At 29.0% G+C, this 16,216-nt stretch overlaps 1 protein-coding gene across 1 annotated transcript in view; it reads right to left on the bottom strand.

The window, feature by feature from the left end:
* Positions 1 to 12,958, bottom strand: part of LOC113385798 (cAMP and cAMP-inhibited cGMP 3',5'-cyclic phosphodiesterase 10A-like) — a 42,373-nt gene extending 29,415 nt beyond the window's left edge. Inside the window, exons 1-4 of the mRNA XM_026623632.1 lie at positions 12,811 to 12,958; positions 7,963 to 8,211; positions 7,494 to 7,592; positions 2,080 to 2,288 (exon numbers count right to left, since the gene is read on the bottom strand). Of these exons, the coding sequence (XP_026479417.1) occupies positions 2,080 to 2,288; positions 7,494 to 7,592; positions 7,963 to 8,211; positions 12,811 to 12,958 (705 nt within the window). The remainder of the gene's footprint in view (positions 1 to 2,079; positions 2,289 to 7,493; positions 7,593 to 7,962; positions 8,212 to 12,810) is intronic.
* Positions 12,959 to 16,216: the final 3,258 nt, after the last annotated feature.

Here is a 16,216-nt window from a genome sequence, read left to right as displayed (position 1 = left end):
ACCAACCAAAGTTGCTTAAACTATTTACTTTGTGCAATATAATACACTTACGAAGGTAATAGTTGGCTAATAGTTAAGAAATTTTATAACTTTAGTTAAAATTTCACTGCAGCTTAAAATAGTTCTACGCTACATATTTAATTATTGAAACATGATAGTAACATCGTACAATACATTTTTCCAATATGCGTCAAATGGATTCATTACCGATAAAAACACTTACTTTTAAGTCAAATAAAAATATATGAATTATGATGTAGCATTTTGCGATATTTATCATTTAACAAAAGCAACAAACAGTTCAAAAATAAAAAATAATGTAGATAGATCGACGATAAAGTTAGAACACTTTGTTTAAGTTATATATGTTTGTTATGAAAATTATGTTCCTATCTGTATTTCTGCGAGAATTGCAAGTCATGAATGAATTAAAAGAAAATTTGTAAAGAAACTTATGAAAATTCATTTAATAAAGGTGTCAAAAAATAAATTTGAAGTACCAATATTGAAATTGAAAAAAAAACCTAGTCAAAAGAACACATTACAAAATTAGGAAAATAAGCTGAAGCAACAAATAGTTCAAAAATAAAAATTAATGTAGATAGATCGACGATAAAGTAGGAACATTTTGTTTAAATTGTACATGTTAGTTATGAAAATTATAATATGTTATCTGTATTTCTGCAAACTTTGTTTGTCATGAACGAACTAAGAGAAAATTTGTAAAGAAACTTATGAAAATTAATTTATTAAATGGGGTAAATAATAAAAATGTTAATAATATGTAAGGAATATGACCAATTTTATATTATTCATTTACACAAAGTATTTCGAAATAAAGCAATGAAGCACTGAATTATGTTCTTTTTGGATAATATAAAAGTAGAAGGCACTGTTATTCCTTTATGTTATAGCATTTGTCTCTTATAATCAATGGGTACTTACTACTTATAATGGATAATCAAATTCATAAATTAGGAGACACACAACCATGTATCAATATTCATAACAAAAATTTTACTGGTAGTTTTTTTTTTATTTTGAGTTCTGTCAGATAGATTATTTATTTGTTTTATAGGGTGAATTCTTATGTTTTTATTCGACTAACTAACCTAAGTTGTTGAACTAACTAACCTAACCTGACTAACCTAAGTTATGAATTGTTATGTTTTCATTCTACTTTTTTTTATTTTATCTCTATAAGAAGCTCATATGTGGATAGGGTAAAAAAGGACGACTAATCCTTTACTCTGGCAAATGCGTAAACAATAAGAAAATAGTAAATAAAAAAAGAATTGGATAAATCAATTTTTCAAAAATAAATTTAATTATAGTTATTCCAACTCTGCTCATGATATTTCTGACAAAATACCAGATCAAGGTTATATACAAAGTGACCTTTGTAAAAAACGTTACCATAAAATTGGTAATATACACTGGTAAAAAATGTAGCTATTATTTCTTAAAATCCTTTGAAAATTAAAAATAAGACACTGGACTTGTTTGCACCCGGTTGTACCTCTTTACCTGGTCTATTTGGTAAAAAGTGACACATGAGAAATTTAAAAAAAGTAGTAAAAATTTACATTTTTGTGATTATAAATTGACTGTGGATTTTACAGCACATAATTCGATAGTTAATTGTTTAATTTGTGAAAGTCAAATTTGAGCTTTAGGCCCCCAAGTCATTCAAAATAATTTTCTTCAACCTATGTATTTCTATCTAAATATATATTTTATAGACAGCGCAATAAAACCAGACACCAGTTTTAAGAAGATTCCAAAAGACAATATTGAAGGCATTTATTTATCATTACTATTTCTTTGAAAATCTGAGCTGAATTGATATATCACTTGGGACAACTATTGATAAACTCAAATTTAGCACAATAATTTTATATGGGTGTTTATAAGTATGTATTGCAAATTGTAGTTTATAGGTATTATTTGTATGTAGTAAAGTTATATTGAAATGACTAGAGTAAATTTAAGACAGGTTATACATCACGTAAAATTTATGCAATCTGTGTTCCTAGAACGAAAGATAGTGACTTCTTTCAAAACACATTACGTATTCACCTGAGTAAAAGGTTCTTCCGTTTCTTTATAAAGCTCTATAACCGCAAAACAATCGGCGTCCGGCGTTATGACGGGCACGCACATGACGGCCTTGATGGTCGGTCCTTTCCACCCCACGCCCTCCGGGAACCGTTCGTCGGCCAGTACATCATCTACTTTTACAAATTCCTTTTTGGCTGCCACATAGGCCGCTATTGTGCGTCCGGTGCCTGGAAATTAATGGTGACGTTGCATATTTGTGCATAGATACTAAATTCGTATGTAGTTATTTATGGCGTGATAACGTGCATTACATATCGTAAACCGCATGCACGCACACCGATAACATTATTGCCGATATTATTATACAGATACATCATACACAGGCTTATTGTAACAGGGGTAAGTAGTAACATGCGTTTTTCTAGGGAAACTTAAGTTGATACTGTTTTTTGAGAATGAATCGTAGGAAAACAAATAATGCAATCAAGGTGCGGTTTTTTGCATTTAACTTGTTTATTTATATGCTTTAAACATAAATTTTACTACAGTTTTACTTTCTCTCATTTCACCGTAATTTGACCTAGAAATGTCCCCTACAAAAAATGAGTAGTGAAAATGACATGTTTTTACACATAGCGATATGTTTTTCACAAATTTTTATGTATCACATTTGATGAGTTACTGATCGAGATATTATGTCAACCAGTTGCAACAACACAACTTTCAGGAAATTGCATTCAAAGATATTAATACATGAATCTTGGAATAAAAGATACTTACAATCTGCAATGACAGGGCCATCAAGTTTCTCATTTGCAAAATAAAAAAACGATTTTTTTAAACCAACAAAGAAGAAGACCCCTTAAATGATATTGAAATACTTTTCCCCGCATCTTGTTTTCATAGCTACCGTCCCACAGGTTTGACGCAACATACAAAAGTGTGCAACTGCTTTATTTTAGAGGGGTAACATAAAATTTTATTACAATAAAATTTTGATTGTTGTTATTTTTAGCAATTAGTGTGGAATTTTATATATCTTATTTCGTTTAAAATTTATCAATTTTTGATTTTGTGTATCAATTTCTGTTATTGCTAAATTGTTTAAATAGTTATTTTGATTAATGTGAAATAAATCATACCAAAGGTTAGTTGAAACAAAACATTGAGGCTAGTTTTATGCAAAAAAAGTATCGTCCGGTATGTAGTGAAGCTCATACAGATACATGTGAAGAAAATTGTATGGAATATATAGTTTGTAAGATGTGAGAAAATTTATTACAGGATGTACCGTATCTTTTATTTGTACTAATTATATTTTACGTTAATTTTTGAGTAAAATAACTAACTATAGAAACACACTAAATTTCTTAAAAATAAGCAAAGAATAATTTATCAGAAATAATATTGTCAATTTTTGTATCGTTACTGCTTGCCTTTACAACGATTTTTACTTGGAAATCGTTTCCAAGTGAAAATAGCCCTTTCTTTGCATTGCTGCAACAATAATAAGTCAGCCCTATTAGATAAATTTTAATAATGAAATCATCAAATATAGATGGAATAAACATTTCAAAAAAACGAGGTGAAGAGAAGTTTCACTCAACAGCTTTTAAGATATGAGTAAAAAAAACTGTTACAACAAGAATAAAGAATTTTGTATAAATATAATCATTATAAAAAAACTGTTAGAACAAGCGCAATAAATACATTAAAAATTAGTAATTGAAAAATAAGTTCAGTAAATATAGCAATTTTACAAAAAATTGATTATAAGTTAAATAAATAGTTATTCCAACTCTGCTGATGATTATTTCTGGCAAAATACCAGATCAAGCTTATGTACAGTGTTATCGATGTAAAAAATATACCTATGACTTTATATTTGGCATTGGTTGAATAATGTAGTTATTATTTCGTAAAATCCCTTTAAAATTGAAAATAAGACATTGAGCCTGTTGCACTAGCTGTCGAATTTTACCACGCCTATGGAGTACAAAGGACCAGATGACAAAATTTTGAAATACAGTTAAAAAAAACGTATTTCTACAATGTGAATAAACTAGGAGTTTTACTTACACTAGTCATAGTTATTTGTTGTGATAGAGTTGGTTCAGTTTTCACAATATATTTTCTCAAAAACCTTTTCAGAATCTGTTTTTCCCGCAACAGTAAAATATATTGAAAAATTAGTTGGGTGCATGGCATCGTGTCTTAAGGCAAATTGCTGGAACTTTCCGTACCGTAATTAAAAATTTTGGTAGGGAATCCAAAAAAAAATTACACAAAATGTGTAAATATTATTAAAATCTCTATAAAATAATTTGATGTACATGTACATTTTTCACCACCAAATGACATTATTTTAACTTATTTTTATTGAGAGTCTATAACCGCTGGACTTGCCTTCCCAAAAATATAATCAGTTCTTTATCTTATCAATATAAGTAAAATGTTTTTTGAATTATTAAAATGGGACACTCCGTTCTCTTAATAACTGAGTTACCGTTTTCGCCAATTTTGCCCCGTATCTTTGGAACGGTTAGGCGTGCCTGCACCGAAAACTAATCAGCACGTCTCCTTATCAATACGAATCGAATGTTTTTTTAATTATTCAAATCGGCTGATCGGTGTTCCAGAAATTGTCGACAAAAATTTGTATCCGCACACACACACATACACACAAAAATCCATTTTTTCTAAGGTATGCCAAAATATTCAGAAACCATTTAAATGTAAAGATATAAAGAAAATTTCATTTGCGGGAAGTTATTAACTAACATGGCTATTAGCAAATACACAATAAGAGTAAAGATTAAAATCAAATTGTTTGTATTCGATTAGAATGAAATAAATACAATATACTACAAAGTATTTCAAGATAAAACTCGACAGGAGGTACTGAATCGTATTCTGGTTGGTCAATATAAAAATAGAAGGCATTGTTATTCCTGTGTGTTATTGCTCAATAAAATTAGTCTATTCCTTCCTTTTTATACAAGCTTTTTCTTCATTTATGTCTTTGTCTGTTTCAATGCTTATTCTTATTATTTACCATGGATAGGTCTTGCCTATTTGAGATAAAGGGATTTTGAGACTAAAATAGGATTCGAGGATTATGACAAGGATCGTTGCGTTGTTAGCGAACTCCGGCTTTGTCGAGATCGCCGTTTGTAGGTTATGTTCCTCTGTATTCTGTTCCTCGGTTCCTCTCATATGTATGATCCGAGCTGGATACACTGTATTGTCAGTTGGCGAGCGAAAACCATTTGCGTTATTTACTGCTGGCTTTTAAAAAGATTAAAGTGCGCAAGTTTCCGGTTTATTTAACACCAGTTTCCTAATAGTACTAAAAGTACGACGTTAAATGCGCCAAGAACGAGACGTTTAGGTATATATTTTATGTGGAATTAACTCTAGTATAACTTTTGATAAAATAGCCAAAATACCCAAGCAAACTTTAAACCAGCTAACTGTAATTGACAAATATTTTGGTCATGGAGAAGTGGTAAAGTTTTGTGATTTGATGAGTATAGTCGCATGTGTATAAATCATTGATCATTTGAATTTATTTATTTTTTTAAGAAAGAAACACAGTACATTCTGAAATGTTATAACTTTTAAAATATTTTGAGGTTATGACTGTATGAAATAAGTAATTGTGAGACAAATTTTACCTTAAAGCAAGTTGCATGACTTTTCCATTTTTTTATTTTATAGTAACTTTTACACTTATTCAAGACAGCAAGTGTAACTGTAGTACTAAAAAGAGATGACTTTATAAATACAAAATCTTCAAACCATTGTCAGAGGTTTTGAAAATTAACTTATAAACATTAACTTTTTTCTGTTTTTATTGCCGATAAAATAATATGATTCTTTAAATCAATATAGTGAGAGAAAAAACATTTAAAAAGTTTACTTCCTATGAGTACTATAGTACTATCCTATCTCTTAATGATTAGAAGATTCCTCACTTAATTCTTTCAAATATTTGTTTGGGTGATCATTTTTCGTGGTATTTTTTGCATCTTGCTTTCATTACTTTATTAATAGTTTTTACTTTCAAGTCTTTATGTGGAGTGTCATTCGTAAAACACCAGGATGCGTTTACAATGATCTTAAAATGTTAGATTGCGCTCTTTGTATTATTTATATTTGTGAAATACTTGCGCACGCCCATAGTTCAATTCCATATGTCCAGATTTGGATGCCCGCAATTGTAAAATATTAGAATAATTATTGTTTTATATAATAGAAGTTTGTTTTCAGTATTCGAATTCCTGCCTAACATTGACATGAATTTCATTTTCATTCTTGTGGCGTAGTTCTCCGGCAAGAGTGTTTGGATTATCCTCAAGGTGGCTTTTATATTTGTATGAATGTTTTTTTGTATAGCAAAAGAAATGCATTTGTGCATCCCAGGCTGGACTTTTGTTAGGGTATGTTGGACTCAATACTGGCTGGGTACAATACCAACTAAATTCTCCGCTTCTTCCTTGCCTCTGATGCCCACGGAAACCGCCATTAGGCATTACTTCGTGGGAGGGAGGATATAGAATATTATAATTTTTGCACTGAATATATACTTATTTTTTAAATGGTCAAAGTCTCTTTCGCTCTTCCTCTTTCTTAGTATCGCAGGTCAAGTAGCAAGTGTATGAATGTGTTCGTATTTAATTGTTTATTGCGGTCGTTTTTATGTATTAACCTATATTGTACATACTTTGGAGAATTCAAAATTTATGTTAGTAATTTAGTTTGGCATCTTTGAATTTTTAACACGTGTGATTCGGAAGCTGATCTCCATAGTTGTATACCATATGTCCAAATTCGCTTTCAAAATGTGGAAACAATGTATTTCACCAAAAATACTAAGATTTGGCTATCTTCCTAACATTTTCTTCTGTTTGTATTAAAAATAATTTCTGCTTTTTAACAAACACTATTCCTACTTCCTTGCTTTCACATGTATGGCATTTTATTAAATTCATTATCTTTTTAGATTAATACGTGTGTAATATATGCAAATGTTAACAAAGAATTAAAATATTATAATAACGTTTTTCTAGTTCGTAAAATACTACCATCAATTTCATCCGTTATATTATCAGTGCATATTAACATGTGACTGACGAATATACTCATCATAAGCTCAATTTTGACCACACAAAACTGTGCGCACTGTTTGATGTGAGCACCACAGTTAACTGGTTGATTTGAGAGATTTTAAAATTGTTTATTTTATGGGTTGACTAAGAATTTCTTAAAAATTATTTAAATACTGACCATTTTTAAATTTAAAATAAAATCTAATTTAAATTATTTGAGTTACAAATTAGTTTTCAGTAGCGCATGATTGCAACACCATTGTTAATGAAATACAAGCACTAAACGTAAAGTAAAGAAATGTAAAGCCTTTATCCACTTACCTATCTTCCAGGACACCTTGTGTCTGCCATAGTTAACAGTGTATTTAGGGCTCTGATAGATCTCATTATTGTATTCATCCACCATATACAAAACGACGCCTAAAATGAAACGATGAAGTGATTAACGGCTCTCTATTCGCAAGGTCAATATCATCGACAATGTGCCTAAAAAGATTTTCGCTCAATATCTAATTAATATATTATGCTTGTATCAGGATAATTGTATCAGGTTAAAAATTAATTATATTATAGTGAACTAGAAGGAAAGATTTTCAATATTTAATCCTCTGCACAAATGCACAATAATATCAAATTTACAGATTTAAATTTGAATTTAGAGGCAAAGCAAAAAGACAACTAATTACTTCATAGTATATCAGGACTATATCAAGACACAAGTTTTAATATTACATATTTCAAACAAATGGCACGTTTCGAAAATTTACTGGATTATCCCACTGCTTCTCACCTGTGCTGTTTGTTACGTGTTTGAGCACGTCCGATGTCTCGTGAAGTAGAGATGGTATATCCACTGTATCCGATAGGAATTTCGATAAATCTTTGATCAAGACACTTGGTTTTCTATCGATATGCTTTTGGAACGCTTTTCCCACAACTTCGCCTTTCTTCTCGGTGACCGCCACATCACCACGCCGAACCACATGGAGGTATGGTGCAATCACGCGCCTGGTATTTTTATCATCGATTATATTGAAACCTGGAAGAAGTCAGTAAATTGTGGAGATGTCTTAGTATAGTAAAATATACAAATTTAGTATTGTCCAGGTAACTGGATCAATTTTAAAAAGATGAGCAATAGTAATAACATGTTTTTTTTATTATTGTTTGAACAGCAATCAGAACTCCTATATGTTCTATAAGCTGTTGGTTGACGACTTAGGACTATTTATTTCATGAGAGGCAATTCATCGATTTACCATTCTCTTATGTGTGGGATATTTTTGATATTAGCTCGTACGTCTAATAGTTAACATGTGATTGGATGTTGCAGCTATGTCCACGAAGGACGATTTCCACTTAGAATTATATTGTCATCTATAACCCCAAGTGGAAATTTGACATCAAAGCTGCCTGATGTCGGGCTACGGTGGCCCGCCGGCCCAATAGAAATAACATGAGTAGGAAAAAGTTCATGTTTTTGCCAGAAAATCCGCCGATTTGCTAATGTTTCAAGCCATTCTGATCTACAAATGTATCCACGTGTATATGTGTGTACATATGAGCCGATTTTTGATCTTTTGTAAACGTTTTTTTTTGAAACAGCTGGCCTGATAATTTCAAACATTTAAAAGCTATGAATGAATTTTTTTATAATTAGTAAAAATAAAATGCAAAATTTATGGCCATTTAGCCCACAATTCTAAATGGATTTTAAAAATTAATAAAAATGAAAAAGATCTGCCAATACATTTCTTTGTACTTATATGTTGAATTTTTGTAGTCGATTTTGATGAAGTCTGAAATAACATACAAAAATAATATAGACCAACGATAAGCGGATGAATTATAAAAAATCATCAAAGCCTAGTGTTTCGCCAAAAAGTTAAATGATTCGTCAGAATCAATGTCGAGATTACGTATATTCTGTATGTCGGCAACTACCGATTACAGTTGACACCCACGCTTAAGTAAAATATCTTCTTAAAACTTGAAATAGAAGAAATGTAACGTGTTAGTCAAAATAACATAATTTATACAATTGCAGATATATAGGTACGCTTGAAAGACATAAATTGGTAATCGTATTGATAGTTTTTCAGTAAAAGAGCAAATTTCATTTTTGAAATAATTAGTTGAACATTTTATCTAAATAGCTAAATCTTATTTATTATTTATTGTAGCCAGTATTAATTTTTATTGCCTTAAGTCAAAATGCTACTGAGATCTTGAGCTACTTGGATATTATGAATTCTCACCAGTATAATTGTAATTTTTTTTGTAAGTTTGTATTACTAATAATAATTTATAGTATTAATATGTGAATTAATTGTAAACATCGTAATTTAAATTTACTACATACAAAAAATTAAACTAGTGGTGTGTGACATTGTGCCTTAAAGCAAATTGCTGGAACTTCCCGTAACGGAGTAAAATATTCGAGGAATATCAAATATTTTTAAATAGATTATTTCAAATACTGTAATATTGTCTAATATTTATAAGAATTATATAAATTGAATTACAAAGTTAAAATTATTTATTCAAAGTACATAAGTGAGCTTTAGAACTTTAGCCAGAATTAAAATTGGAATTTGAATTATTTTAGATATACAATTTGTTTCCAAAAGCAATTGTTTTATCAACACAAGCAAAAGGTTCTTGAATCATTCAAATCGGATGCTCCGTTCCCTCAAAAACTCGATTTCAAGTTTCTGCGCTCTTTGCACCGTACCTCCGTAACGGCTGGACCTACCTTTGCCAAAAACTAATTAGGCTCCCCTATCAATAGGAATCGAATCTTTTTGAAATTTTTAAATCGGTTTATCGGTACGCTCGACAAAAAATTGCCGACAGATAAAAAACATATACACGTACATGAATTTTTTCTGAGGTGAGTCAAAATATTCAGAAATCTCTAAAACGTGAAGATATGCAAAAAAAAAATCATATTTGTTTTTCGCGCCATTACTATAACTTACCCTATAGGAAGTTGAAAATTAACTTACCCTATAGGAAGTTGAAACTATTTATTTTTTTAATTAATAAATGGTATATAACATATAGGTAGTTTTACAATGTACGTTTCATAGGAGGCATTCAGACAACAATGTTTGTTACTCACATCAGCTGAAATAATTGCCACTTAAGGACGTCAAGGTCTCCATAAATTGTCATCTCAAAATCTAAATGCCAAAGCGATTTTAATTATGCATAATTCGAATTAAAAAGTTTCTGATTCATTGTTCTATAACAACAAAGAAAAGCAATGTAACTTATTCAATGTGTGCCTTTGCAACATCGTGTGACACAATCAAACTGCTGCTGACAGAGAAAGATCATAACAATGATAAGATTTAAATTATTTAATTACACCGAAGTTCTGGATAACTTCGAACTGAGTTCGTCTAAACGGAGAATTTGCATGCTAGGAATTTCACAAAGGCCTTGTACACCACTAAAGTATAATAGATGCAGTAACAATTCAATTACAACTATTGAATCTATTAAATTTAATCTCACGACAAATATTTGATCAAACTAAATTGATGAAATAGTTTCCACGTCTTTTAATATCAAAGCTTGAACAACATATACAATTTATTTGCTAATCAAAAGTTCTTTCCAACTAGGTTGTAAAAATTCTTTACAGATTTTAATTGGTTCAATAATTCACCAGCCTATTTTCTGCATCAATGTTACGTCAAGTTTATGTCACAAGCAAATTAAGAAATATTTTTGGAATATAATGATATAATTCAAGGATATGAAAAAATGAAAATATAACGTAGCCTTGCTATAACTAAGTAATAAAATTTATCTAAATAAATCTAACTTCTTGCATGTGTTATTATGATACATCAGAAGGATGCACTTATGATAAATTCTTTTTTTGACGTTTTTGCGTTTTCTAGGTTTGATTTTAAATCTAAAACTACCAACTGTACAGCATTTGGATAGTGTTTAGTATCATTTTATATGAACAAAGTATCGTAACATAGATTTGCCATAAACATAGTTTCTTTTATGATAGAATTGGCCCATTATTTATATAATCAAAATTATTACTATAAGTACGACTTGACTTCCTAAATTGCTATTTATTTTGCTTTCATTATTATTATATAAAAAGTCAATCAAAATATAACATAATTCTATGAGAGTACGAGCAGATTTTTATTAAGGTTTCTTGAACGAGATAATTTCAGTACATTGTTGTTCTACACATATCTGTTTACAAAGATAAATTTTCATTTTATCGAAAATATATATAAAAAATAGTTTTACTAAAACAATAACCTCTTATACTAAATTAAATTGTGATTGAGTTTATCTCGAGATAGTAAATTGTATACTCTTTTTCTAAAAAGAAAATGTCCAGTAAAGTTTTAATTTTTTATAAGAGCTTGTGCTTACAGAAAATATTCGTATTTGGTATTTGAACTGATTGTAGAATTTAATTTTTAATTTGCCTTAGGGTAAGTTATAGTAATGGTATAAGAATCGATAATGAATTTTTTGCATATCTTCACGTTTAGAATCTCAGAAAAAATGTATGTGTGTGTGTGTATTTTGTGTGTCCGCATTTTTTTGTTTACGTTTTTGGGCGTACGAATCAATCGATTTGAATGGTTCAAAAAAACATTCGATTCCTATTGATAGGAAAAGGTGCTGATTAGTGTTTGGCAAAGGCGGGTCCAGCCGTTACGGAGAAATAGAGCAAAGTGTGCACAAAATAGAAATCGAGGTTTTGAGAAAACGGAGTATCCAAATTGAATTATCTAAAACACATTTAATTTGTAATGTTTTGGGAGAAGTTTAGTTTTAGGCAAAGGCAAGTCAAGCCGCTTTGGAGATAACGAGCTAATTGTGAAAAAAAATGGCAGTTTTGAGAGAACTAAGCGTCTGATTTGAATGGTACAAAAAACTTTCTGTTTATTTTGACAAAATAATTGCTTTGGGGAAAAATTGTTATTGCGAATTTAATTTTTTTATATTGAAAATAACTCAGATTTTAATTTTAGTTCTGACCGAAGTTATTATAAAGCTTATTTATGTATTTTAAATAAATAATTTTTACTTTGTAATTAAGTTTATACGATTTTTATAAAAATTAGACAATGTTATATATATATTTATAATAATCTATTTCAAAAAATTTAATATTCCTCAAACATTTTGTTACGGTACGAAAAGTTCCAGCAATTTGCCACAAGGCACGATGCCGTACACAACTAGTTTTACTTATTTTTTTTCTGAAGCTATTAAGTATTTTATCATTTAACAATTCTTATTAAATGCTTTTGATAGATATTGCCAACATATTTTCGTATATATTTTCAAAAGTAATCGTATAATGTATAGAAAAAAACAAACGAATGCTTTTGAATTATTGGTTAGATAACAAATATAATTTTATACTGAAATTTGTATATTTGGATATCTAAATTTGCACGATTTTTTATGAAACATTTGGATACTGCAAGTTTGTAATAATATTTGTTTGTAGTCGTAGTATAATGGTTTTCGCGATGATAATTCATGGTGATAGTTATTTTTATCAAAATCCAAAATGACAGGTAAATTTCTATAATAATTTTAGATTTTTTAAACCATTTTAGGCTATTTTGTTTAATACCTTTAAAATCTTTATCTGGTTTAATGTTTTTGTATCCTTTTACAGGAGCACCTTGGTCATTTTTTTCGTCCATAGTATTTGAATCCGAATCTTTTGACTTCTTCCTCGAGTTATTTCCATTTTGCTCAAAATGGTTTTTGTCTCCCATTTTAATAGTAAGTGTGAATACCGCAAGTGAAAATATCAGATGGAGGAAGATCTTGGATTCAGAGAGAAATCGGAAAAAATATTTTTGCACTATGGAACACGCACGATATATATGTTAATTAATTTTACAAATTATCATTTTAGTCAAAATTACAAAAAACATACAAAAAACTAATATATTTGAATTTAAAAAAAATCTAGAATAAAATTTTACAAAAAAATAAGTGACAAAAAAATAAAAGATGATCAATTTTATCAAAGGGTTCTAAATGTGTAATACATTGCTAACATGATTTATATTTTTGTTGTATGGAAATATGTTTTGGATTGTATTAAAATAAATCCTGATAATATGTTGCGTTGTATTATTTGAACACAATATTGTTTGATGTTTGTTGTTCGATATAGAAAATGTTTTAGAGCAGTAAATGCTGTATCTTATCAAAAATAAAATGTGTAAAATCCAACTAAAAATTGTGAAGACTTTTGAGAAGTCTGAAATTGAAATGATAGGTTTTAACAATCATTATAAAATAGTCTAAAATATTTTGAATAATTGAATTAAAATGAACATTACAGATTTCATAATTAATAATAAATTATGAGGTATGATTTTTGAATACAACCAAATAGAGTGTGTCAATTTGAATATATATTTTTACACAGATGTTTCAAATAATTTTCAGAAATAATATTATATATAGTCTGCATCATTTTTTCCTAAAGTACGTTTTTCATTAATGGTTGCATTTTAATAGCAGAATAAAATATTTATTAGGCATAAAATATCGACGCCCTGGTTCTCCTGCATATTTAATTGTTGTGCAAAAAATACAATACACAAAAATATTTTAAAACCATATTTTTTGTATATACGAACAATAAATCTTTGTATGTATATATATATATATATATATATATATATATCATATATATCATATACATCATAGCTGAATAAAGCAATTTCCGTTCCGTGATTGTAATATTAATGGGTAAGTGGTCAACACCGAATGAGGCCGAATGTTATCCATGGGTATCAATTAAAATTATAATTTGCGGAATGATTTAATTGTGTTTGCACTTTAATTTTATTATTTATTTACTTACCGAGGGAAAAGTTTATATTTTAAGCAGAAAATCAAATTTACTCATGTTATGTTTGTTGCACGTCATTTTGAATAGTTTAAACCCAAAATTAGCAAAATCAGGTGTATTTGTATGTCTAATTGTATATGTGAGCCAAAAATTTACCTTTCACCAATGTTTTCCCCAAACAGTAATTTCAAAAATTTAACACACATTTCATGAAACACGGTAAAGACTCGTATTGATTAAATTGCGACACGATGAGATAATCCGTTTCTTCTTACTTAAAAGTTAAGTGCAATTTTTTTTTTATTCTCAATATGTAAAACTTTGTATGATGATAATATAATATTCTGGATATTGATAAATTTCCTGAAATATTACAGGTTATAGAAAATGGTTAATGCTACTAAATCTCGGTACTTGTTTATTCTGTCGCTTATACGTATGCATATAAAAGTTCTTACAACTTAACTTTATTAATCATTTTTCTACACATTAAATACTAATATATACGTAAGTACGTAACTATATATTTTTAAATCATAATAGGTCGAGCGTATACAAATATTTATAATCTTAAACTTACAGTTGCATATAATTTCAAAGAATAAGAAATAATAAAATTCAGGAGAATCCAAATTAATCGAAAATAATCATATTCAAAAATGATAGAGTCAAACAAAATTTTCAACTTCTCTGTGATTATAGATTTACTCCATACATTTCCATTTTGTATCCAAAATTTTCCGTCCTGAATGAATTTAAATAGGGGTTGGGTTCACACTTGCACACTTGACTTCCTGAACAAACTGCGTCAAAGTTATAACATAGTTATTTAACTGAATGATGAACAGCATGAAAGTTCATTGTGTTTGAGCTTCACTTATCATGTACGTAACATATGACAGTGACGTCTTCTGTAATCAAACACTTAAATGTTGCATTCTTTATTAGCTGTTATATTCTTAACAATATAATATTATAAGTTAATTCTCATCATGTTCAAAAAATAGATTTTTTATTCAGATACATATGAGATATTTATAATGTTGAATTGACACATTTCCTTCTAAGAATATTTCACAAATATTTCACATATATTCTTAAAATATTGGTAACAAGTTTCTGTAAGTTTCCTATTTTGCATGACTACCAAGTTTCCATTGAAACAGGAAAACCGATGTTCTCTTGAACTTTTATTTTTCTGGATTATAACGAATTTGGTCACACAGAAATTACATAATATAACTTTGGTCTTCACAATATAATCTTATAAATTAATTCTCATTATGTTTAAAAAATAGTTTTTTATTCAGGTACATATGCGACATTTATAGTGCTGAATTTCATACATTTTCTTCTAATAAAGCCTATGTGAACTGGTAGAATATTGGTAGTAAGTTTCTGTAAGTTTCCTAATTGAGTTATTACCAAGGTTGCAATCTCTTGCTCTCTTTATTTGCCGGATTATAATAAATTATCCTAATTATTTGTCATTGAACATCCTCAAAATTGAAAAAATGGGAAAATATGTGTGTTGGCGTATATTTCTGTAGTTTATATATAGCTATATAATATATATATATATATATATATATATATATTCATAATCACTTTTATATTTTTAGTTGTTATACATTGATGCTTTTAGCGTGTTTAATGTCAAATTATTTTTTTTCAGTTGATAAGTTCTTGTCTTTCAACTTAAATATGATACGGTGGAGACGCCTTGTACTTTTCGGGTCTACTATTGAGTGATTCATATATAAGTCATTGTACTTTAAGTTAGCATAGAAAAGTCTAAATTGAGATAAAAAACGCAATACAATACAACTATAAATAATAAAATGCGGATAGCAATAACTTTATTTATTCCATTAAGGGAAAAAAACGCTTTTTGAGCTTTACGTTAGCATAGTTGTATTTTTAAAAGGAGCTGAAAGGTACTTCTGCGTTACGTAGAATACCAATCTTGTAGGCCGGCAATAAACAGATAATTCATTATCTTTGGTCCGGCATAAATCTGCCGGCCAGACAAAGCGAGCTTAGCCGAAAAAGGTTTCGCTTTCCGCCGTATAACACAAATATCCGGCCGAACAAATGAACGGAATGACAGAAGCACGAACCACTGTAATAGATATGAATGGACAAAACAAAGGGCCCGACGAAG

Source organism: Ctenocephalides felis, unplaced genomic scaffold (genome assembly GCF_003426905.1).
Source record: "Ctenocephalides felis isolate EL2017-DRISC unplaced genomic scaffold, ASM342690v1 CF-g0.4_SCAFFOLD_03571, whole genome shotgun sequence".
Classification (NCBI taxonomy): domain Eukaryota; kingdom Metazoa; phylum Arthropoda; class Insecta; order Siphonaptera; family Pulicidae; genus Ctenocephalides; species Ctenocephalides felis.
The sequence above is the reverse complement of the archived record's forward strand: the minus strand, read 5'-3'. Positions and strand labels throughout refer to the sequence as shown.